The 24,010-nt window shown below is 53.5% G+C and overlaps 11 protein-coding genes across 11 annotated transcripts; 5 read left to right on the forward strand and 6 right to left on the reverse strand.

The window, feature by feature from the left end:
- Window positions 1–378: 378 nt before the first annotated feature.
- CLAFUR5_10031 (uncharacterized protein) lies at window positions 379–921 on the reverse strand (the record flags this gene model as incomplete). The annotated part of the gene is made up of 1 exon (XM_047909179.1): window positions 379–921. One exon carries the CDS (start codon window positions 919–921, stop codon window positions 379–381), a length of 543 nt encoding a protein of 180 aa, XP_047764665.1.
- A 482-nt stretch (window positions 922–1,403) lies between these two features.
- On the forward strand, window positions 1,404–2,745 carry CLAFUR5_10032 (Pyruvate dehydrogenase E1 component subunit beta, mitochondrial; the record flags this gene model as incomplete). Its single annotated transcript, XM_047909180.1, has 3 exons — window positions 1,404–1,642; window positions 1,806–2,280; window positions 2,338–2,745. 3 exons carry the CDS (start codon window positions 1,404–1,406, stop codon window positions 2,743–2,745), a joined length of 1,122 nt encoding a protein of 373 aa, XP_047764662.1.
- A 2,056-nt stretch (window positions 2,746–4,801) lies between these two features.
- On the forward strand, window positions 4,802–5,611 carry CLAFUR5_10033 (uncharacterized protein; the record flags this gene model as incomplete). The annotated part of the gene is made up of 1 exon (XM_047909181.1): window positions 4,802–5,611. The coding sequence occupies one exon, from the start codon at window positions 4,802–4,804 to the stop codon at window positions 5,609–5,611; it is 810 nt and encodes a 269-aa protein (XP_047764663.1).
- Window positions 5,612–5,782: 171 nt separating this feature from the next.
- Window positions 5,783–6,354, reverse strand: CLAFUR5_10034 (Putative pterin-4-alpha-carbinolamine dehydratase; the record flags this gene model as incomplete). The annotated part of the gene is made up of 2 exons (XM_047909182.1): window positions 5,783–6,040; window positions 6,097–6,354. 2 exons carry the CDS (start codon window positions 6,352–6,354, stop codon window positions 5,783–5,785), a joined length of 516 nt encoding a protein of 171 aa, XP_047764660.1.
- Window positions 6,355–6,826: 472 nt separating this feature from the next.
- On the forward strand, window positions 6,827–9,431 carry CLAFUR5_10035 (Golgi pH regulator; the record flags this gene model as incomplete). The annotated part of the gene is made up of 3 exons (XM_047909183.1): window positions 6,827–8,453; window positions 8,704–8,744; window positions 8,796–9,431. The coding sequence occupies 3 exons, from the start codon at window positions 6,827–6,829 to the stop codon at window positions 9,429–9,431; spliced, it is 2,304 nt and encodes a 767-aa protein (XP_047764661.1).
- A 1,470-nt stretch (window positions 9,432–10,901) lies between these two features.
- On the forward strand, window positions 10,902–11,537 carry CLAFUR5_10036 (uncharacterized protein; the record flags this gene model as incomplete). Its single annotated transcript, XM_047909184.1, has 1 exon — window positions 10,902–11,537. The coding sequence occupies one exon, from the start codon at window positions 10,902–10,904 to the stop codon at window positions 11,535–11,537; it is 636 nt and encodes a 211-aa protein (XP_047764658.1).
- A 500-nt stretch (window positions 11,538–12,037) lies between these two features.
- Window positions 12,038–13,547, reverse strand: CLAFUR5_10037 (Thiol-specific monooxygenase; the record flags this gene model as incomplete). Its single annotated transcript, XM_047909185.1, has 3 exons — window positions 12,038–12,877; window positions 12,933–13,186; window positions 13,337–13,547. The coding sequence occupies 3 exons, from the start codon at window positions 13,545–13,547 to the stop codon at window positions 12,038–12,040; spliced, it is 1,305 nt and encodes a 434-aa protein (XP_047764659.1).
- A 339-nt stretch (window positions 13,548–13,886) lies between these two features.
- Window positions 13,887–14,422, reverse strand: CLAFUR5_10038 (uncharacterized protein; the record flags this gene model as incomplete). Its single annotated transcript, XM_047909186.1, has 2 exons — window positions 13,887–13,986; window positions 14,016–14,422. 2 exons carry the CDS (start codon window positions 14,420–14,422, stop codon window positions 13,887–13,889), a joined length of 507 nt encoding a protein of 168 aa, XP_047764656.1.
- A 1,349-nt stretch (window positions 14,423–15,771) lies between these two features.
- Window positions 15,772–18,752, forward strand: CLAFUR5_10039 (Dual specificity protein kinase; the record flags this gene model as incomplete). Its single annotated transcript, XM_047909187.1, has 3 exons — window positions 15,772–17,351; window positions 17,402–17,880; window positions 17,929–18,752. The coding sequence occupies 3 exons, from the start codon at window positions 15,772–15,774 to the stop codon at window positions 18,750–18,752; spliced, it is 2,883 nt and encodes a 960-aa protein (XP_047764657.1).
- Window positions 18,753–19,439: 687 nt separating this feature from the next.
- On the reverse strand, window positions 19,440–20,617 carry CLAFUR5_10040 (tRNA-specific adenosine deaminase subunit tad2; the record flags this gene model as incomplete). Its single annotated transcript, XM_047909188.1, has 3 exons — window positions 19,440–19,858; window positions 19,917–20,223; window positions 20,447–20,617. The coding sequence occupies 3 exons, from the start codon at window positions 20,615–20,617 to the stop codon at window positions 19,440–19,442; spliced, it is 897 nt and encodes a 298-aa protein (XP_047764245.1).
- Window positions 20,618–21,124: 507 nt separating this feature from the next.
- CLAFUR5_10041 (Putative lipase ATG15) lies at window positions 21,125–23,294 on the reverse strand (the record flags this gene model as incomplete). The annotated part of the gene is made up of 3 exons (XM_047909189.1): window positions 21,125–22,449; window positions 22,532–23,003; window positions 23,052–23,294. 3 exons carry the CDS (start codon window positions 23,292–23,294, stop codon window positions 21,125–21,127), a joined length of 2,040 nt encoding a protein of 679 aa, XP_047764244.1.
- Window positions 23,295–24,010: the final 716 nt, after the last annotated feature.

The following is a 24,010-nucleotide window of genomic DNA, read 5'->3' on the forward strand; positions in this document are numbered from 1 at the left end:
TTCGGATTCGCGGCATCGCGAAGGAGTGCCGGAGAATACGCCGCTCCGACAGCGAATGTATCCTGGTCGTGAGAGGATGTACCCGCGCGCTTACGAGATGCTGAGGTTCCGAAGCGACCCTGGTAGACATTATCACAGGAATATTCCTGGTGTCCTCTCGCGAAAATGACTGGAAAGTGGTGTACTCCATCCCGGTCGCATAGTCATCGCGACTTTGTCTGCTTACCATCTGGCCGGGAGAGCTTTCGTGCTGTGCAATCATCTGCGTATTACAGATGAAATTGTACAACCATTATAAGCAGTACAAGGAAGCTTTCGAAGACTCCACGGACGGGACTTCTCGAAGTCGCCAATTTGCACCATGAATCGCCTCTTGGCTCATCTCGTAGTAGACATCCTCGGACCATCGCTGAGGGTGGTCTTTGCTCTGGTTGAGCTCATATGCCCGGCCGAAGTCGGCCAGGTCCGTCTTTCGCGAGGATCTGAACGGCTGAGGAAGTAGCAAGCCTCCCAGATATCCCAGAGGACTTCTCGGGTCACCAGAGGCTTCTTCTCGACTCGAGGTATCTTAGCGATCGCTTTCCTAACCAAAGGCTTGGTCATGAGAGGGCAGTCACTGTAATAGTCCAGATATTCTACGGCCCTGTCGGGGTTCGTTACACTGAGATCAATGTTGATGGTAGCCACGCTCGGGTCTTTAGTAGCACCAGTCTTGGCTGGCGGTATGAATGGCACACGAATGCTGAGCTCGAGATATCTGATACGCTGCAGGTCTTCGGTACTGTTTCGTTGTAGCCATCGATAGAATGTCCCGTCTGTTGCAGAGTAGTCCCGATGGCCTTTGTGATCGAGACAGAAGGTGACACTGCAATAGTAGAGCGGCAGAGTCTCGCGGTACCTAATAGCTGACGGTTCGCACATGTAATGACCAGCTCATTGGCCTTACTCGTCGACCTGTGAGGGAGTGCAACTACGCGATGGTCCTCGAAGTACGCCTCATAGACTCGATTTCGGAGTTCTGCGGGCAAGCTCAACAAGAGACATTCCGGAGCTTCTTATGGACCAGCCATCCATCAGAAGGACTGCTCTCTACCCTATAAAACTTCAGATTTCGTCCCCAATGGCATCAAGACACCATAGGGTGAAGAACACAGGTTCTCGATGATGTTGTTGTGTTAGAGTTGGGCCTTGGAACTCAGTGACCACGCGGGACCCTCGCGGCGGGAGTGAGAGTTCATCGGCGAGAGTTCCCGAGCGGCATGCAAAATAGCTTCGGTCCGATCAAGCAAGCTCTCAACGATTGAGACGCTCACCAACTCCTTCACCACCGACATAACCCTCGCCGGCCTCTCACACCACCCTCCACCCTCCTGTATCTGTGCCATTCCATCTGACACTGCAATATGGTTGGCGTACGACTTCTCCGTCCAGCGGCGCAACTGCTGCGAAACACACCCTCCACCATTCCCCGATCGAGCTTTCAGAGAGTCGCAGCGCCAGCGGTATCGAGATGGAGGACTTACGCAACAGGCACAAAGGAGATGACTGTGCGAGAGGCGTTGAACGAGGCGATGGTCGAGGAGATGGAGCGTAACCCCAAGGTCTTCGTGCTTGGTGAGGAAGTTGCACAGTACAACGGAGCGTAAGTCTGTCCACAGCAGAGGAAAACTCATGGAGGGAGCAAGAGAAGCGCAGACACCACACCCTGTAATTTGTGAGGCAGTCGAGCTTGGGCTGGTGGAGAATGCTTCAGAGGAGGAAAACATATCACACTCTTAGGGCCAATGCTGACTGAACGGCTACAGCTACAAGGTTACAAAAGGACTTTTGGACCGCTTCGGTGACAAGAGAGTCATCGACAGCCCTATCACTGAGTCCGGCTTTTGCGGTCTGACTGTCGGAGCTGCGCTCGCCGGTCTTCACCCAGTCTGCGAGTTCATGACCTTCAACTTCGCCATGCAAGCCATTGACCAGATCATCAACTCCGCCGCAAAGACCCACTACATGTCCGGTGGTATCCAGCCATGTAACATCACTTTCCGAGGTCCCAACGGTTTCGCTGCCGGTGTTGCAGCTCAGCACTCGCAAGACTACACAGCTTGGTACGGCTCGATCCCAGGTCTCAAAGTCGTTGCGCCATACTCCGCCGAGGATGCAAAGGGTCTGCTAAAGGCCGCCATTCGCGACCCTAACCCAGTCTGTGTGTTGGAGAACGAGCTGCTCTACGGTCTGCCGTTCCAAGTCAGCGAGGAGGTACAGAAGGACGACTTCGTCATTCCTGTAAGGCATTCCAAATCTTCCTGCGAGACGCATTTCACGCACTAATACCCTTTCCAGTTCGGCAAAGCGAAGATCGAGCGCCCCGGCAAGGACCTCACAATCGTCACCCTTTCGCGATGCGTAGGCCAATCGCTTGTGGCCGCCGAGCAGTTGAAGAGCAAGTATGGCGTCGACGCCGAAGTCGTCAACCTCCGGAGTATCAAGCCAATGGACGTTGAGGCCATCATCAAGTCCGTAAAGAAGACCGGCCACTTCATGGCCGTAGAGTCCGGTTTCCCAAGCTTCGGTGTTGGCGCAGAGCTCATTGCGCTCGTCTCTGAATACGCCTTTGACTACCTCAAGGCGCCACCCATTCGAGTCACCGGTGCTGAGGTTCCAACACCATACGCGCAGAAGCTTGAAGAGATGGCTTTCCCAACGGAGACGATGATCGCAGACTACGCTGCCAAGCTTCTCCGAGTCTAAGGATACCTCGTGCATTCGCGTTGGGCTGGGAGCAGTCAGCCACAATGCATACCTACGCCGTCAGCGCGCGTGGGAACCACGCGGCAAATGCCACGAGGAAACCACATTTGCTGTCTTATTGGACACCATCAGTGACAATGACAGAGCACTGTACTTTTAACACGGCTTTGCTGTGTGCCTTAGTGCCGCAGGGTGTGAATTTTGTGTACCTAGGAGCAAGAGCGTCATAGCGCGGAGCGGGACGGATCAAGCAGGATAAGGTGTTATTTGCTAAATGGTCATGCTAGAACAACCACTTTCCACGAACATCAGCCGCCCGCATCATGTTTCTTCGCTTCACCAACGCCTCGAACACGATCTCGGGGAGTCGGGGTGGCGGCCGCCACCTCAAGCGAACGGGACCGAGATTTGAAGGCAGAATGAGAATGTCCCTGATGTGGTGGAACGGAGTGAAGAGGTCCGCGTGGCTGCCACCACTGCCACAAGAGTGTCAATATGTCGGTAATGCCCTTGCACCCACGTGCTGGCCATGTGCAAAAGAAGCATTCGCTGGCGTTGCCCTACGTCGCCAATGTTCCGTCACTCTCGCATTTCACGCCGGTGCGCTCGCTATGCTACTGACTTCAGCAGCCACCTGACGTGCAGGTCGATATGACAGAGAAACTCGAGGACCCTGGAAATGGCTTGATGGCCCTCCGACATGGCCTCCATTCGATTCCACCATCGGCAGAGCACTCCATGCTCACGACGACTCATCTCCTCATCACTGTATCTCGCGCCGGAGCGATGTGCGAGTCTTACACAGGCCAATGCTGTGCCATGGAAGGTCGAGAGCGATCCGAAGCACAGAGTGGCGGCCACGCGAGGATCGACGGAATTCGCGTTTTGTGGCTACGCCACCTGGCTGACTTGAGCTGGCTTCACCTCACGTCCAGGCCCAAGCGACCAAACAAACAGCCTAAAGCTCGATGAGATGTGCCTTCCAGCGCATTTGTAGCGCTGCATGCCGGAAAAGCTCGGGCTTGCCACGCTAGCGTGTGTTCGCTTCCGGTTCCTGCGAGACTTCCTTCCTTTCGCGGACAGGTTGCACGAAACATTTACAGATGGCTATGAATATGCACAGCACAGACGAGACACGTGGAAGCGATGCACCTCAATGTCGTTTCTGAGAGGTCGTGTAACGGAAGAGTGTCTTCAGGGCAATGATCGACTCGACGACCTGGATTGTGCCTTCTCCACGCCTGTCGATCTACGGCAAATCTTCTACCTCACTTCACGCCATTTACTGACGCATCGATTATAGCATGTATTCGGCTCTATCTTCGACATGGCGCTGCTGGATGCCCAGCAAGCGAAGCAGGCGTGGCAGCATAGCCGTTAACCCGATTGTATCCCATCAATATTGACTTTCCCGGTTGAGCTCGGTACTGCCCAGGGAGAGCAGGAATGCCTTTTGTCACCTTCCTCAATGCGGCCTACAACAGTCAACGGCTGAACATCATTGACCGCTTCCATACGATATACAAACATAGGAGGCGTGTCAAGGCACTATCTTCGCCTGTTGGGCATCCCTATGTGGCTTGACACAACCCCGGGCAGACCACATTATCTTGGTCCTTTCACTGCCTACTTTGGCTGATAACATCATCATCTCAGCCTGCACCCCGATCCATGTCCCGTAGGTCTTGTGACTCAGGTGGGTCAAGTATGCGTCTCATACGTCAATTCTATCAACCACGTCCTTCTCGAAGAAGACCGGATACTACCGAGCCGCGCATGCGATGCTCCTCGCTAACCCGACGCGCCTCCTCTCGTGGGTGCAAGGATTTGAGACGCGCCACGTCCGTATGTACTTGAGATGTTGATCAATGCCATCATGGGAATGACGATCGAAGCTGGGGAGACGGAGTATATGAAGATGACAATCGACCCGTCATACCACCGTCAATCACCAACTACAACACCAAAGAACACCAGGGGAAACACAAAGCATCTAAAGAGCCACATGTGCTGCGGAGGATCAAGCAGCAAGGACTGAGTCTGCCTCCAGCAGATCATGCCAGGAGGACCCCCGCCAGCGACCGACATTCATAGCAAGGACGCTACATCAACCTGTCAATTACAAAGTGTCTTTGAAGAGATAGCAGAAGCTTCCAGCGCCGAGCGACACCCATCAAGTGAGGAGAGCTTGTCCATCCTCCTCTCTCTACCAGCCGAGCTAAGGACCGCGATCTACGAACCAGCAATTCTTGCTAGCGACAGCGACCTCGTCATACTCAAGACGTGTCGGCAGGTGTATATGGAAGCATCGCCCATGCTCTGGCAGCGTCCCGTGTGCTTTGCGAGCCAGGTGAAGCTCTTCACCTGGATTCAAAGAAGCGCCGAGACAGATATTCGGCGGGTCAGGACGCTCAGCTTACGCCTCATGGACGTTGACCTTTCTTCTCTGATTGACATGAGCCCCAGAAGAGGGCAGAGACCTAGTGCCTGGGGTCTGTATCAGCAAGAACTCGAAAGCTTGAACGATGCATTGCAGAGATTGCCTGCTTTGGTTGACCTCACTATCATTCCTTGCGACCGGACAGGTTCTCAACTCTTGAGCGGGATGTACTATTCATTTCTTGGCATGATTCCGGTACATCTTCCGAGGCTGAAGCAGCTCACTATCCATGACTGCGAGAGCGTACTCGAGAAAGTGCCGAGCCTGAGGCAGCTCAGCAAAGTGATCTTCGATGATAGTCGGCGAGGGTCCAGCAGTCCTTCGAGCACATCGCCAACGAGTCGAGGAAAGAGGCGGGTATACCTGATCAAGCATGAGGACTCGACACCGATCAAGATGGAGCTGTGTGAGGAGGACCGATTATGACCAGAAGTCGCAGCCCGTGGCTGCCGTGTCCCTACATTGTGGCTGAAGACGATCGATGGCTACTATGTGTACTGTGACTTTCGACCTCATCTTGATCTTTTGTCGATTTGTAACATCAGCACTATACAGCATAATACTTACACTATCTTCACCTTTTAGCCGACCTCACAGTCAAGCTTTCTTCGGCGTACAACAATCCCCAGCTTCAACTTTTCCGTCGCTCCCTAGCTTGCACTCACTCACTTCTACCTGCAATTCATTGAACTCCTTCGCAGCCTCATCGCAAAAGGTCGCCATGTGCGTGTCTTTACTCGAAAGACCTTCGGGACTATGCGTCGTCCAGCGGATGTGAGTCTTGTTGTAGACGTTGCTCCATTCCGGGTGGTGTTTGGTCTTTTTGCATTCTGATGCTACTTCGTTCATGAACTCCTAGACATCATCAGCGATGAGTTTGCACGACGGCTCGAATAATCGGAAGATCGTACCCAAGTCGCCTTGAACGTCTTGAACTTGAAGCCGCGTTCAAGACCTTTACCGTTGTTGCAGAGCTCCCATTTGCCGTGATCGATTAGCTGGGTAGCTTGTTGGACTACGTCGGAGACGTTCTCGCCTTCGGATACTTCGAAGACGCCGGCTCGGACCATTTTGGAATGAGATGATGAGAAAGCTTTTCTACTGGGTTGGATGAGCTGATGCTGATGGTGCAGACCTTGAGGTCGAAGTAATGCTCTCATGCAAGACATTGTGCTTGATCTTGCATTGAGTTTGGTTGGATTGCTTCGGCGTACTCGGTGCTGATCTCAAGGAGCCGGGATGAGGGAGGAGCTGGTGTTGAATGCGGAGTTCATCGCGCCATATTCCGATAGACCACTACGCACAGAAAAATGATACGATACCGGGTGCGACCAAATCAGATGTCCATGTTGAGAAGTTCAATCGACGTCAAGATCTGGACCATCAACAAGTGTTTCACTATGATCACGTGCAACTCACCTCGGCTACTAGCGCGATCTTGTTGCAGGGGACCCATATCCACTCAAACGTCACTGCCAGCGCCACGAAACGCAAGGGCACGTCTCTCTACTAGTCGACCATTGTCCCATCGATCGCAAACCGATTCCCAGCCACCAATGCAATGTTCAATGTTGTCGCAAACAACACTCTCCAGCGCAACGCGACCACGACTCATACGATCAAGGACTCCCGATAGTCCACATGTTGCCGACAGACGATTGCGATGATTGTATGCCGGCATACATGAAGCGGAGCCTGGACTCTGTGCCGCCCTCTATGATTATTCTCTCGTCAATACCGCTTGCATTGACATGGGTCGCGGTCGTAGTGATCGCGCAGAAGAGGCTGTTCCCGATACTGTCGAGTGAGCAGGAGAGGAAGAGTAAGGAAGAGCTACCGGTTTTCAACAAGAATGTGTTTCGACCATCAAGCTACAACCTACACGGATATCTTGGAAAGCTTTCGGCACAAAAGCTCGCATCATGGGTCTTCTCTGCCAGCATTGGACTTTCAGCGGTGTTGGTCGAGCTGCTGCTCTGTGAGATCTCGGATGTGCTCAGTCCAGCAGCAAGAGGGTTGGCGCTGAGGATTACCCTCAGTTCGTTGTTAATTCTGAGCATTGTGGTCACGCCAGCGTTGGAGATACATGGGATCGTAAAGGGAGTGCTCGGATCACCATCAGATACGACTTCGACGCGCAGGACGCGACCGAGGTTGCGAATTGGATTGGAGGTTGTTATCTTTGCTGGTTGGATGCTGGTCTTCTGGTATATCCCGCAGGCATCTGTGTTGAGGAGATCGTTGCATGAAGGCGAGCAAGGTCATTCCGAGGGTGACCATGTCTTCACGGAGGCTTGTTTGGAACGCATTGGTATCATCGGCATATCACTCATGGCTTCGCTATCTGGCTTCGCAGCAGTATCATCCCTTTGGCAGACATTTGGCATCCGACAGAATTATGTGAAGGAGAGCGATGTGTCTCGCAAAGCGGCAGGTTTGGCTGCTACCGAAGAGATGCTGGCAGCAAAGCAGAGCAGATTACGAGCCCACGAACGGAAGATGTCAGAAGGCGCAGCACTATCCGAGCAGAAAGGCTTCGTTGGGCGCATGATTGGCTCAGTAAAAGGCTCGAAAGAGACACAGGAGCTCAAAGCGCTGCAGATGGAAGTGTCTGGCCTGGAAACCATGAAATTCACGTTGTCGAACTCGCTATCGCACCTCCGATCACGACACGAAGAACAAGAACGCTCGAAGACCAGATCTGGACGCCTGCTCAACATCGCCAATATGATCTTCGCCGTCTACTGCGCGTACCGCATTTTCGCGACATCGCTTTCGTCCCTGCGGAGATGGTGGAACCCGTCGCATTCTTTCGCGACGAGTGATCCTATCAACAATGTCCTTGCGCTTCTGACAACGCACTGGGACAGCAACCTGGATCGGGATGCATGGTCACGGCAGATCAGCTTCCTGCTGTCTGGAGTCATGCTCCTAGCATCCTTCAATGCGGTCCTGCAGACTTTCCGGCTGTTCGCAAGGTTTGCCCCTGGCTTACTACAGCATGCGCAAACTAGCTTGCCATTGATCATCTCGCAGATCGCTGGCACGTATGTCATCAGTTCTGCTCTGCTGTTGAGGAGCAACTTGCCTCCAGAAGTGAGTAGTGTCATCTCGGAAGCGCTAGGTGCGCCGCTAAAAGGTCGGTTCGTGGAAGGATGGTTCGAGAGCTGGTTCTTGGTTGCGGTCGGTTTGACGGCGACTGGTATCCTGATTGGTAGAAAGGTTGGAGGCCACGATGATGATTGGGACGATGATGGAATCGAGATGGGTAAACGAAGCTAATGTGTAACGAACGTGACATAACCCAGAGCCTGTCCACAATCCTGGCATTACTGAGAAGGAAGTGAAGTGATGACCGCGCCTTCCTGTCGGAAGCTGAGACCTGCCACATGCGCGCCAAGAATCTCTCACCCTCAAAGCGGCAACAGCATTCAACTCGTGCCACCTCGAACTGACTGCATCAACGCAATACCTACATGTACTCACAAACGCATGCAACCACATCCCAGTGCACGCAGGCACAATCACTCACGAAAGCAGCGGCGAGGCAACAGTCATCGTGAGTGCACATCATCTTGATCTATTCTTGGGCATGCGCTGACCACTGCAGATGGCGAACAAGCCTTCACCAGTCGCTTTACAGGTATTCGCTGTACCTGAGCTACTCGAGAACATCTTCAATCTCGTGGACGACCCTATCAAGCTCTTCGTACTTCAAGGTGTCTGCAAGACTTTCCAAGCTCTCATCGTCAGCTCCACAACACTTCGCCGACGCATGTGCCTCGAGCCCGACCTATCGCTGATGAAGCTAAATGACTTCTTCGAAGACAAGCGAGTGATCGCTGTTACCGCACCCTTCCATTTCAAGCGCCTGTCGCCGGAACACCATGATTGGATCGATAGACAGATCACCGGAGACGAGTCGGAGAACAGAGAGGCAATAGACATGATACTGTCATGCCATACGCTCTACCACCACCGGAAGTCGACCGTCGACGGCTCTGTTCATGAGGCAAGACGCGCGGTGAAGAAGGGTTCTTGGCAGTCCATTAGGGTTGACATCGACATGGTCCGTTCGCACGGAATCTTGAGCTGTGATAACAACTACTGGACGCCTACCGATTCACCACTCGAGCCGCACGCTACTTTGACCGATTTGGTGAACAAGGCTGTGGTCACCTTATGCACGGGCTGGGAGTCGCGGAACGAGCACTGTCTCGATGAAGATCACACAACCTACAGATAGATGGCTGCATAAGGAGTGGATGTGCCTGCTGCTGGTAGCCTTGATGAACCTCACCCACAGGCAACCGCGCCAGTAAAGGGTTTCGTGTCGCAGGACCTGCATACCTGTCGATGGTGGAAGATCTTGGCATAAGAGATGACGAACGAGTTGCATCGAGAATCACTCGCTTCCTAGCCGGAGCTTCTCAAGCCATTTGTTTCAGCTTTGCTCGCCGACAAACGCGGCCTTTTCTGCTAGACTCCGACTTCCACACACACAATATCTCACTTGCCAACCCTCACACTTCCATGACTTCATCACCCGAACATCAGCAGCCACAATGACCACGCGGTCTAAGCAAGGCAGCATGTCAAGTGTCATGTAAGTCAATACCACTTCAACTTACTACAATTTCGCCAACGACTGACTTGGTCCCAGTGACAAGACGATCGTGACCGCCACTACCTCCGCGCAAGTCTTCGCTATCCCCGAACTGGTTGAAAAATCCTGGAGCATGCGCCTCCCGCCTCGCTGTACGGCCTCCGCCGCGTCAACACAAGGTTCAACGACACCATCAACCTCAAGAAGTTCCATCAGCCTATGCTCCGCGAGCCCCTCGGCAGACTTAGTATCATGCGCCTCGTCCGCATCCTACAAAGCCCCCAGGTTCAACGCGCTATCGCACCATTCACTATAACGACGATGCACCCAAGCAATGCTGGTCGTGATGTGACCATCGCCATGCAAGTCCCGTCTAGCTGGAGGCCCCCCACGGTGAGCATCAGGGGCCCTGCTGTCATTACACGCTCCCCATGCCAGAGATCAGGCACATGGAGAGATATCAAAGTCGACCATGGAGGCAAAGCGCTCACGGTGTACCTGCGGATCTGGAATGGCGTGACTTGCTCAAACCCGGGCAAATAGGGCTGTGTCATGCAGTGGGAGCCCACGGACGATGTTACCCTCGGCAAATTGATGGACGAGTGCATAACAGCCTGTGATGAATTTCATCGAGGAGTCCATCAATCTTGAAGTGGCCGAGCTTCATGAAGACCTGGAAGACTGGACGCTTCTGGCCTGTGTGACAAGGCGTCAGAAGCTCCCTCACCAGCTGCTTGAAGACTTGGACATAGAGGACACCAAGTCGTACAGATGGCAGGCTCGCAGTAAACGTCGAGCAATTGTTGATAAAGACCGTTGGATTCGAGCGGAAGCCTATGGAGTGAATAGACTCTGTCAGGATCACGCAGGCTCGAGTGAATGGTAACTTGATCGAAAAGTCGGACTTTCGTTCACATGTCAAAACCAGAAAGTTGCTTATAAGACTTGCCAGTCCTGCGATTTCCCTCTCGTCTACCTGCTAACATCAGACCGCCACTTTTGCCCCAAACCCCATTCACTTGAATCTCTAGCAAACCACAACAGACATAGCAATCACAACACAGCCATCGCCTATCCAACCAGTGCATACCCAGCCATCGCATACCCAACATGCGCGTCAAACGCACCCCGACTGGTCAGATCCGGAGCGGCAGCGTCTACAATAAAGTCTTCGCCAATCCCAAGCTACTCGACCTAATCCTCGACCACATCCCACCACTCGCACTCTACCCAATCCGAAACCTGAACATTACCTTCAGAGATGCAATCAACGAAGAGAAGTACAGCACAGCGATGCTCCTCGAGTTGCCCAGGGATCCCAGCGTACATCCTCTTGTCGAGAACCTGGAGAATTTCGGAATCAACAAGGCACTCTCCCCATTCTCCATCGCATCCATCGAGGGCAGCGCTGATGCAGATCTCCAAATCTCCGTCCGCATCAACGAGGATATGCCGCTCTATCGAGATGAAGGTGCCGAGTACTATCACGTCAAGAAGGGAAAGGAGGAGTTCTGGATCCCGAGCGGCAGAGTTCCGAAGATGCATAAGAAGACATTGGGTACTTCGTGGCGTCAGTTCATGGTCAAGGAGGAGCGTGGCGAGGTTCAGATTCAGATTGGACTGGTTAATGAGGGGATGCCACTCAAGGAGATCAGCACGACTTTGATCGGTGCACGTGTTACGCTTGGCATGGTGGTGGATGCGGTTGCCGTTAGAAATGGCAGGTACAGGTCGATGAATGTTTGAGATGCGAGATGGGGTGAGGAGCGGTTCAGGTGGCGATGGTTTGGGCTATATCGACGGGATGATGAGTATTAGCTTGTTGAAAGGACCAGGGAGTGGGTAGCCTGAGACGCAACTGGAGATGGGCGAAAAGAGCGCCCAGATCTCCAATCACATGCTAACACCGATAAACCTACTCAATTGATCCCAGGGCGGGTGACTAATGCCAGAACTTGCCCAGGAGGTGAGGTGGTGATGACGAATACCCAGCGTTGGCTGCCGCCTCAATCAGCAGATATAGTGTGGAGAGAGTGTAGATTGTATACGCAGCAGATGAATAAGTACAAGTCAGTCCCAAATTGCAACCTTTTTCCCATGTCGACCTCTGCTCAGCCGCTTGTAGACTTGGTCGTGTCAGAATATCACGGCACTTGAGTGAAGCATGTTCCCAAAGCCGACATTTGTGACAGCCATTGATGCAGCTCGACAACGATGATATTGATAGGCAGGTCTCCGTGGACATCTCACTCGTGAGGAATGAAGCACGCGACACATCCCGCTGGTATGGCCGTAAGGTGATCACCGGTGCATGGAGCCTTCAGGGGTATCTCCAGATCCTTGAAGCTGCGGAATGCATGTCTGACGTCGCCTTTGGCCTTGTGAGCGGCGCGTGCATCACGTGAAAGATGTCGAGCGGAGTCCATGCAGTGGCACCAGTATGGTGGCGGCTTGCCGCGAGTGCCGTGCTTGAAAGGTCTGGCCTTCAGAGCCATGCTCACGAGGTGATTGATGTAGTCCCTGTCACGGCTGGGCGCGAGGGTGTGGTACTGCTGGCATGACATGTTGTCTTCTTCGCACTCCTTGGACATAGTTTTGAAGTACGTTCGCACCTCTTGCTGGGTAGGACGGTCGAGTCTATTAGAGAAGACTCGTGCGACGTAGGCTGATTGCGCTTCGGCAATGGTGAAGGCGGCGGTCATCTTGGGGAGACCGATGAATGCCAAGGTGGGCTCTGCGGTGTAGAAGATGTGCTCGTACAGCCGCTCAACCTTTTGGCCCTTCGGGAAGAGCTCTTGGCCAGCTCTGTTCTTGACGATGAATGAAAAGTCGTACTCGTAGCCGGTGCAGTAGATGATGTAGTCGACATCGTGGGCCATCGTTCCACAGGCAAATTCAATCTTCCTAGCCTTGGGGTAGTAACGAGAGATGGTGAGGACCTTCGATGTCACGCCATCGCTGACTATACGCATGCGACCATCAGGAAGTGTGAAGCCACGAAGCGACATGGTGACTGACTTGGCAACGTCCTTGAGCTGAGAGGATATGTCCCATCCTGATGGCCCGTTGCCGATGATCACAACATTCTATGATGTATTAGCAGCGAACGAGAGCAGCTCAGTGGGGCCTGTATTCGCTTACCTTTCTGATGAATGGTGTCACGTTCTTGAAGTCGTGAGCATGTATGATGGAAGTCGGAAACTTCTTCTCCCATTGCTGCTTTCCAGGCTCAGCTGGAGGGTCGTAGGGTTTGTCGTAATGTCCCGTGGCCACAATGGCAGCATCCACGTGGATTGGAGGGATCTCCTCCTCTTTGCCAGACGGAAGCTTTGTGATGGTCTGTATCTCCCACTTCTTTTGGTAATCATTTTGGCATCGGCGTAGGTTGACAACGGCTGTATTGCACTTGGATCAAAACCGTGAACGAGTGTGCGAGTTGACGAGATGGTTGGCATAGCCCAGTAAGTACTCTTTGACGTCCTTGTGGTGTGGAAAGAGGGAAATGTTATGACCCCATGCATGGTCGGAGAATGTCATCAACGCACGGGGTACATTGGTCTGCAGGGTATCATAGACCGGGTCTGCCCATTGGCTGCCGCCAATACAGGCCGACCCGTTGTTCCAGACTCCAGCGGAGTCGTTGCGGCGCTCGATGAGGAGGACCTTATGGCCTTCGGCAAGAAGATATTTGGTGGCGGCCAAGCCAGCTGCTCCGGCACCGATGACAGCAATTTCGAGGGATACGGTGGTCGCCATGGATGGAGTATGCACGATGGTTTGGTGAGTTGGGTCGATAGTTGTGACGAAGTAGGTGTCGTGGGTTTCGTTCCGATGTGCGGAGGACTTGATTGATCGGTGGTGTTGAGAATTCGAAGGACTGCCTTAACGCCGGATGCAATATATACCTTCCCTGCAGTGAACTTCATGCCTCAAGTCGCAGAGTGTCTCTGTATGTGGCAAGACAGACCATGGCTGCAGTCGGTGAAAGCATATTCTGAGCCACTGGCTGAGACATGCCTAGCACAGGAGTTCGCTGCTTCGAACGACAGAATCTCGTGCAGGCGTTGGCTGACACTTGTCGAAAGGCTAAGAAGCTCACGCAGGGCTCACAAAACACAGCGCGTCCATACTCTCCCCATCACCATACGCATAGCTCCCCACTCCAAACTGCACCCACCCCAACCGCCTGTACAACCTCTCCGCCCCACGGTCCTTCTCCAAGGCAAAAAAAAAACAAGTCTCCGCTCCCACTCCTTGTTCCACGCCGTAGCAGCCTCAATCAATCTCGCAGCAGCTCCCGACCCCCGACTATCAGGATCAACAAAGAGCCTCTCCAAGACAGCCACTTCTGTCTCAGGATGCTGCGAACGCCACAGCTTCACTGCGACATCATCGTCACTGGCTGTGCCGATGGCCACGTGGCCGATGATAATGCCATCAGAGGTGGTTGCTACGAAGGCTTGTTCTAGTGTTGCGAAGGCTAGGAATGATGTGGCGTTGGAGGTGCCTTGGATGGGGTATTTGTCGAGGCTGTAGACGCGGCGGAGGATGGAGATGCATGCTGGGAGGTCTTGTGCGGTTCGGGGTCTGATGGAGATGGGCTGTGAGGGGTTAGTGGTATCTTGAGGCATGGTTGTGTTCAATGATGTGTTGGGGATTTATGTATAGACAGGGCACTTCTCACGAATGATGGCATGACATGCATGGAAACCATTTTCTATTTTCCCATCGGCGGTATGGACTATACGCAGCCTGCGTAGTTGTGCTCATGCCTCGAACGCGACTTCATCGTGGGAGCGACGGCGGCAATAATGTCGACCGCTGGGATGGTCTGAAGACCTTAGTGTCCCACTCACGACGGTTTGCGACGGAGTCTTGTTGCCATCTGACAATTCGGATCGAGCGAGAGTCGTATGATTGAGGATGTTCGGGGGAGAAGTGAATCGCATTACGGATGTTGTTTACAGCGTTTCTCGTCGAAGAACGAGGCATAAGTATTTGCTTCAATCCTGCCTCCTGGTCGGTCGTGATCAGGAGATGCAGATTCATTGATGTCGGCGACGTTGGGTATGATGGTGTCATGTGTATGCGTGTTTCATGTGTCGTAGAGTTGGGCAGCGAACATGGGCATCTGAAGCCGAATGACCAATCCCGGGCCAATACTGAGCCAGGCGTCGTGTCGACCAACTGTACGAGAACGCATTGGCAGCATACCGCCGACCGGTGTGGCATGCTTAGAATGGATGGCAACGCGTACAACGTGGTGTTCGAGGAGTCGTGGCATTGAAGTGATGCCTCGTCAAAGCGAGACTCAGCAGTTCTCCACCAAGTTTTGATCTGGCCTTTCCTTGCACTGCCGCCTGTCCCTCCCTCTTCGCTGAGGCTGGGCTCGTCATCCGAAAGTCAGTGCACTGCTCGACGTCTTCCTCGTTACCGACGCTCACAATCTCGACGCCTGCTCGAGCAGGCTGCTTTCTGGCAGCACGTTGACCATTGCACCGGCCAGTCGCGAACAATCAACACTCGAACCCGAACCCAACGACCTTGGGCACGCTTTGTCCTAGCCTCGCTTCCACTTGAACCGCCACATCAAAGCTATTGTTGCCATTCGCAGAATACACCTTTCCGCCCTCCGCCGCGCAGGCAGCGAGTCGCAGTACCAGCAGCCTGTGCGTCACTTGCAACGACGGCCCACTTGCACACATTGCAGCGGCAGACTCAGCCTCGCTGCGTGCTGCGTGCTGCGCGCTGTGTGCTGTGTGCTGTGTGCTGCGTGCTGCTCCGTGGTAGTCGCTTGTAGAATAGCGGGTGCTGTCATCTGCTGGCACTGGAGCAAGCAAGCGCTAAACTGCCTGCTGGAACGCTGACGGCCTCTTCCCACCAGCAGCAGGCACTTGCTGAGCCGCTGCATTGGGTCGCTGCCAGCACGAGTCCCAGACTGCCAGTCCTACCTAGTTCCAGTCATTGAGCGCGGCCTTCGATGGACACTGCGCAGTTCAACGGCATTGCGACTTTGTTTCCCCACGACTCTGCTGCTACCACTCCTCGACATGCCGCCAACGACAACCAGCTAGCCCCGTCCGCCGCATACAACGAAGCACACTCCTCGCAAACACATACCCCACTGCACTCTCCGCCCTCGGGCACCCTCCCGCAACAGCAGCAGTACCTACCTTCCACTCCTTCCACCACCGCCGCGCTTGGCTCCGCCGGCACCAAGTACGAGGCATACAACTCCCCGTCGATCGCCTCGCGCACGGCGTCTATGAACATTTCCACCCCGACGTCTGACGCAGCATCCCGCGCCCGATCGAACATGGACTACAATGGCAGCGATATGGACGTGGACATGGACGCCGACCCCTTCAACAAGCAAAAGTATGCTCGTCCACCCAGCACGAGCCGGCTGTCGGCGCAATATCGGCCTGCAAACATGCAGCAAGAGGAAGCCAACACGCGGCAGTCGCGTTACTCACCCATGAACACCGAGCCGACGAACTATGTCTCGAGTCCAGCGCAACCACAGCAGCTGTCTGCGAACCAGTATACTTCATACACCCCTCAACAAGCTGCACGACAATCGCCCAATCGCATTAGTCAGAGTCAATACAGTTCGCCCACAAACCAGCAGCGGTACTACGCATCGCCGCCGTCTTCGTCACGCGCGCAACACACACAACTGCCTCCGCTGCAGTCGGGTTTGTCGCCCAATGCCTACTACCCGCAGTCCGCGACTCAGCAACTCAACGCTGCTTTCGGAAACGAAACAGACCCGCAGAAGCAGCAGCAACCCCAGCAACAGCAGTACCACCAAGGGATGTCGACCCGGAACGATGAGGTACCGCAGTTCAGGAAGGTGCAATCATTGAACGACATGGAGCCGAGGATCAATGCACAGCCGCCGTTCCGAAGAGCAGCTCCAGAAGGCGGATTTATCAGCCCGCTGGCAGCGCTGACGAGTCACTTGCCTGCGACATACCGCATATGCAATCCTCAGTTCCAGTACGAGTCATCGCGAAATCCGAGACGAGTGTTGACGAAGCCGAGCAAGGGCGTCAAGAACGATGGGTATGACAACGAAGACAGCGATTACATTCTCTATGTGAACGATATCCTGGGCTCGGAAGAGACGAACCACAAAAACCGATATCTGATTCTGGACGTGCTGGGTCAGGGAACGTTTGGTCAAGTGGTGAAATGTCAGAATTTGAAGACGCAAGAAGTGGTGGCAGTGAAGGTGGTTAAGAACAAGACCGCATATTTCAACCAGAGTATGATGGAGGTGTCAGTGCTGGACCTGCTGAACGGGCGAATGGACAAGAACGACGACCACCACATACTACGGCTGAAGGACACCTTCATTCACAGGCAGCATTTGTGTCTGGTGTTTGAGCTGTTGTCGGTCAACTTGTATGAGTTGATCAAGCAGAATCAGTTCCGAGGTTTGAGTACCACACTGGTCCGCGTATTTGCGCAGCAATTGCTTAATGGGCTGTGTCTGCTCAGCAAAGCGAAGCTGATCCATTGTGATTTGAAGCCAGAGAACATTCTGTTGAAAAAGTGAGTGTTAGATTCAGATGTTCTGCTGTCATCTGCTAATTTTTTCCTAGTCTTGAGAGTCCGATTATCAAGATTATCGATTTTGGTTCGGCATGCGACGAACGACAAACTGTATATACCTACATCCAGTCCCGCTTCTACCGATCGCCGGAGGTGCTGCTAGGTCTGCCATACTCTGCGGCCATCGATATGTGGTCTTTGGGCTGCATCGTGGTGGAGTTGTTCCTTGGTCTGCCGTTGTTCCCCGGATCGTCCGAGTACAACCAGGTTTCGAGGATAACAGAAATGCTCGGACTACCACCATACTGGATGTTGGAGGTCGGAAAGCAGTCGGGAGAGTTCTTCGAGAAAGTTCATGATGAGTTCGGACGAAGAACGTACAGACTGAAGTCGATGGAGCAGTACTCGAGGGAACATGGAACAAAGGAGCAGCCAAGCAAAAAGTACTTCCAACAGACACGGCTGCCAGATATCATCCGAGCGTATCCAATGCCAAGGAAGGGCATGAAGCAGAATGAGATCGAGCGAGGTGAGTGAAAGCAGAATGTGGTGACAGAACAGTGCTAACCGTCTGCAGAAATGGCCAACCGCGAAGCCTTCATCGACTTCGTACATGGCTTGCTCAACATCAACCCGCTCGAGCGATGGACGCCACAACAAGCACGAACGCACCCATTCATCACACAGCAGAAGTTCACGGGTCCTTTCCAACCGCAGATGAGCCTCAAGAACGTGAGCAGATCACCAGCGCCAGGTGTACAGCAACAGCAGCAAGCAGAAGCTTTGTCGAGACAACGAGCGCAACAGGCCCAAGCTGCTCAACAGCAGCAAGCACAGCAAGCTGCAGCATACACGCAACAGATGCATATGGGGCCAGCTTACCCAGCATCGCCGCACGTACCTCAACCTCAGCAGGCAATGTATGGTGGCAACATGTACAGTCCGAGCCACCAAGGAGCACCGCCACCATATCCCGCGAATCCGCCTTCGACATCGGCGTATGGCCAACAAGTACCGATGGTACAACAGCCACCTCCAGCCGCCGCAATGCAAGGATATGCCCAGCAAGCGCAGCCGAACTTGTATGCCCAAGCAACCACACGCGCGGGACGACAAAGGGCAAGCACAATGGACGGCAATGGCATTCCCGCGTCGTTACAAAGAGTGGTCAGCCATCTTGACCCGAACGCGCCGATCAGATTGCAGCCAAGCCCGGCATACTATCCGCCCGCAACGGATGGAACAAACTCTGATGTTGGCAACATCGGTGGACGCCGGCGGACGAGCCGAGCAGGAGGTCAAAGGCAGCAAACAGGTCAGGATCGGAATTTCGTCCGGATGCTGGAAGATAGAACGCTTGAGGAAGGATGGAGTGGTGGGAATGGATGGCCCGGAGCATGAGCAACAAGATGCAAAGTGACATATCGTGCATGAGGATCATGGAGATGATGTGAAAAAGAGAAAGCTATTGTTACCACGACGAACATGGCATCTTTGACCACTGGCTGGCAACGGAATGACGAGGTATTGACCATTCATACGAAGCTGGACAGCGCGACCGGGCCCGCCACCACTATCGTAGCACTCCGCCACTGCCACAAAAGTCGAGACGATGGCAGCTCTCCACCGCGTTGACTTTAGGACAGGCCTACACAACTGCGCGTGAAGTGGCTGCATCTGTACGCCCGGCGGCTGTCAACGGAGACGGACAAGTAGCGCCAGGCACGGCAGCCCGGCCAATGTAGCAAACACGTGCATGACAAGAGGCGAGTCGGGAATTTTTTGGACCAAAGCGGAAAGGGTGGAGGAGATATGTGATTTACTACTACTACTTCGAAATGAGAACAGAACCCGTGAAACTCCATTATGCTGACTTCCTCTCTTCCCTGGGTATCATGTTCTATTTCTAATCGTAGCTCTGTTGTAGTCCTACCTTGGACATACTGATCTTGACCCTTGCCATGCTCTCGTGGAAAGCAGGGGTATGTGCCCTCGATCTTCTCAGCAATTTGGTAGCTCACTTCGTCGTAGTATCATACAAGTACCCCTGCCCGATATCTCGGTGTTCCATCATGGACTACTCACCCTTCAACACTCAACCTCATCCCCAAGAGCAGCGAAGCCTTTAGCTCCGGGCACTGGCTTTTCAACCCTTAGACCTGCCGGCGGGGGAAGTTTCTCCTTAGGCTTCTTCTTCTCGGCAGTGGTGCTGGTGGGAGGATTCTTGACGGGCTGATTCTGCTTAGCTTGAGGGGGTTGCTGCTTGGTGTTTGCCTTTGGTGGCACGGCGGTGGGATGTTGTTTGCTATTGTTGGCTGGCGGCAGACGCACGAGAGGCTTCTCAACGATCTGGTTGATACTCTGGGCTCCGAGGACGGGAGTCGCCATGGCTGGGGTTGCGATGGGGATTGGTGGAGAGCGTGGACCGCGTTGGTCGAGGGGTGTGACGGTTACGGGGAGGATCTCGGTTTTCAGTTCGCGGTTTTTCTTGGGTTTTGGGTCGGGGGCTATGAAACAGGTCAGAGAGACGATCACCGTCAATGAAGTTTAGAGCTGGGAGTTTACCTTTCTCATTCTCCTGCACGTAGAACCTCCGCAGCAGCATGATCGCCTCCTCGCGGAAGAGGCCTCCATACACGGGATAAGACTTGTCGACACCAGGATCCGAGTGGATGTTCATGACGCCACCGCAGCCGCCGAAGCGGTCGTTGAGACAGCCGAAGTAGACGGCACGGATCCCGTACTGGCGGAGTGCAGAGGCGCACATGATACATGGCTCGACAGTCACGTAGAGGTCGGTCTCCTTGATGATGGATTGCGGGTGCTTGGCTATGATTTCGGCGAGGGCCACGAACTCTGCGTGGCGGGTGCCCTGTATTGTCTGGTCAGTAAATGTACCGCGATATCAGTGCGCCGAGGTGAGGATCTGTCACGGCGGGTTGCGTTCAGAGTATATAATCATAATCAAGCCCATCAAGGATGGGTCAGACTCTTCCTATCATGTTTTTGTAATATTGTATTGTCTCATCATGAGAAACCGGCGAGGTATGAGCCGGTGAAGTGAAGTGTAGGTGTCTTCTACAGTGAGTACTCACATTCAGAGAAGCATTCGTGCCATTGATCCCGCGTCCAATCACCTCACCGTTGTGTACAAAGACACATCCCACAGGCGTCTCATCCGATGCCAGCGCAAACTCGGCCATGTCGATGGCCTTGCGCATGAAGCGCTCATGATACTCGCGATTTGGGATCGGTCCGAATACCATGTTGGCGGTTTCTTATGTTCTGTTCTCCAAGCTCCAGTGGTCCTCGTGGTTAGTGGTCAAGTTATTGTGTCGGTGGTGGATGGGTGCAAAGTTTTGCCGCAGAATGTGAACATCTTCGTGGAAAAGTCGAAAGTCACCCAAAAGGGACGCGGCTGTTTGCTCGACTTCACATGGCAGCTTCGCAAATGCAGGGCCGTTACGCTAAGCTGGAAAGCGCGTGTCAAGTCTCGTGGCAGGAAGGAGCATGTGAAGTGAAAGGAAGCAGCTTTGCAAAGAACGGAAAGTGCGGTTCAACTTTAAAGTGGGTCTGGAATGCACGCCTCAGGCAAGAACTCCCAATGTGAATCTGGTAGATCTATACAAGCAGCAGAACAATACAGCTGATGGCATGACGATGACTGTTATCAACATATTGGTATCGTAACGCTATGTAATGTCAGGAATCACCAATTTGAACCCAAGCCCACCTCTAAGCGCCTCATCTATCGCCATCAGATCATATGTACATCAAAGATCATTCTTAGGATCAAAGTCGTCAAAGCGCCACTGCTTGCAAGTGCCATACCAGTGCCTCTTTGTACACATTTTCCGCCTTGTAGTAGGCAAATTCGTGGAAGAAGGGCTCGACCCAGAGGCTGTCGTAGGCGAAGGATCGACACAGATTAGGCCAAACCATTCCCTAGATGTACAATCGTCGTCATCGCTGGTGGTCGTCTTCGTCTTCGTCACTGTACGAGCCGTCGAGGATGGCTTTGGCGTTGCGGATGTCGTTGTCGACTCATCGTAGCAGCCGAACCAACCAGGCGTCTTGCAGGTACTTGTCGACGTGGAGGTAGGCAGTGATGAAGTTGTGGTGATAGTAGGAGCAGGAGTGGCGCTTGGGGAGCTGATACTGCTCGATGAAGATGTGGTCGTTGTTTCATCCTTGCAGCCAAACCATCCAGGTGTCTCACAAGTTCTTGTAGAAGATGTAGACGAGGAAGTGCTCGTCGACGTTGTAGGAGCTGAAGTTGTCGATTCATCGAGGCAGCCCCACCATCCGGGCGTCTTGCAGGTCTCTGTCCGTGTCCGTGTCGTGGTAGACGTGGCAGTGCTGGCTTTGCTCGTGGTTGTCTCTGTCCCGTTGTTCTCGAAGTATTTCCAGTTGTAACAATCAACACATTCCACATCTTGCTCGCAGCTGGGCGGCTGATCGTACACTTTGATAACATCCTTTATAACGCTCACGATCTTGTGGGTCCCAATCCCCACCCTCCACCCCAAGTCTCGGACTGTGTCGTAAGTACAAGTCTCTCCAGTGTGGCAAACGCCTTCAAATGCGTAGCCGCCGATGGAGCAGAAAGAAGTGCCACCATTGCAGGATCCCATGTAGATTGGATCAGCAGTGTGGCCGAAATGATGGATGCCTGTCATTGGCCGTGCCTGATGTGAACCAATCTTGTAGCCGGGAGGTGTTGGTAGTCCGAGCCGAGATGCGGCCATCGCGTCTGGGAAGGCTTCGAAGGTGAGGGTCGGGAGGCCATAAGTCAGGCCAAGTAGGGAGCTCACTACACCGCCAAGGGAGTGACCCGATAGCCAAACCTCGGAGTCGGGGTAGCGTTCTGTCACATTACGATACAGATCCTTGACTGCCCAGTAGTAGTGACCCTTTTCGCGCAACGATTTCACTAGGCAGGTGTTGTTGCAGGTATACGCAGAGCTGCCGGCACAGTCACAGACTTTCTTCCAGGTGAACGGTCCACCTTGCGCGCAGCAGCAGGAGCCGAAGAGGTTGTCGTTGAGCTTGTCGTTACCGGTGGTGTCGGCGCCATCGAAAATAGCGGGTGATGTACCTGGATCACTGTCAGAGCCCTGTGCATTCAACGGCCATTCCCAGCCACAGTGAATGGGAAGCTGTCCAGGAAGAAGACGTACCCTTTAAACCTATCACCACCGTTGAGTTTGCCTCGTCCGCGAAAATATGCCCACGAAGACCATCTTGTTCCCATCCAAAGTCATCAGTATAGTTGAAGCCACCTTTTACAGGCTGCCACTCTCCATCCTTGCGCGAGAAGATGTAGGCGTTCGCAGCCATCTTCGCAAATGTCAAGACTGTGATCTTGTCGCTGATATTTGGTCCCGCAATCTCATCTTCGGTCCACTCGACATCGGCTGGTTGACCATAAGTGAAGTAGTGGACCTGGACGGCATCGATATCCGAATGACTGCGATGTGCCATACGCTGGACGATTCGTGATTGTGCCTTGGCCTTAAACGCCACTTCAGCTTCCTCGTAGGTCGTCCCATCGTCGTACGATACCTGGAGCTTCGATTCGGGCTGTATGTCGATGTATCGATGCAGGTTAGGATAGTTGTGAGTGCCGTGGTGGTAGACATGCCGAAGCGTCTATCGCATCGTCAGCTGTTGTCCAGTCGCTACTTACGATCAACGTACGAAAGTCTTCTCGCCTAGTGCTCTCGCAGGTTTCGCACTGGCGACTTCATGCGCAGGTCCTGGTGGCAACACGATGTTCGGACTTCCAAACGCCTTCCTCTGCTCTCGCGTCCTCGCCGCATCGACCTGCCCGCTGCAGCCTGCGATCAGCAAGACGCAGGCCAAGACAAGGCGACCGTTCCAGATCATTGCCAGAAATCCTGCTCTGGATAGAGCTGAAGGAGAGTATGTTGTGCATCTCATGTGATAGATGCTGTTGCTTCCGAGAGATAGATGATCATAGGAACACTCATACCTTAGTGCATACACCGAGCGGGACAGCAGTTCACGTGCGAGGGTGTTGCTGCGTCATGGAGCGGATCTACCCGTTTCCATCCAAGTTCCCCATCGGGCATGGCACGTGAAAGATCGTCGTTGGCGTTGCAGTCCTGGGCATAGCTTCTACAACCCCTGTATCTACGCTAACCCCTTCCGGCTATCCATGTCCATCCCAGAAGGTGTTGCTACCTTCAATCTCACTATCAAGAATGGGCCAAGCTTACACCTGAGGACATACAACGTATATGCAAGAGTATGCGAGAACGCTGCGAGGCAGTAATAGCCAACAATGGAGGACACACCAGGTGGTGAGCTACGCCAAGCAGTGGATACATCCTTCCTAATGAAGAAAGGTGGAAGAACAGGGGTTGTAAAAACTATGCCCAGGACTGTACTCCAAACGAAAGAGGCAGCTTGTGATTCTGGTCATCAGTCGTACAGACTCAAGACAACTGCCTCCTGGAGTGGATGAGCTGGCTCTCGCAGCATCTTACACTCGTTTGACGTCCTGCATGCTTCCTGCGACAGTCATATAGAACTAAAGCCTGAAAGCTCGCTGCTGATGCAAGCCGGAAGGGCGGATAGCTTGATTAACCATCCCCGGCCGCGTAACGCACCCCGAGGAGCCAACTTGCTGGCAT

Source organism: Fulvia fulva, chromosome 7 (assembly GCF_020509005.1).
Source record: "Fulvia fulva chromosome 7, complete sequence".
Lineage (NCBI taxonomy): Eukaryota > Fungi > Ascomycota > Dothideomycetes > Mycosphaerellales > Mycosphaerellaceae > Fulvia > Fulvia fulva.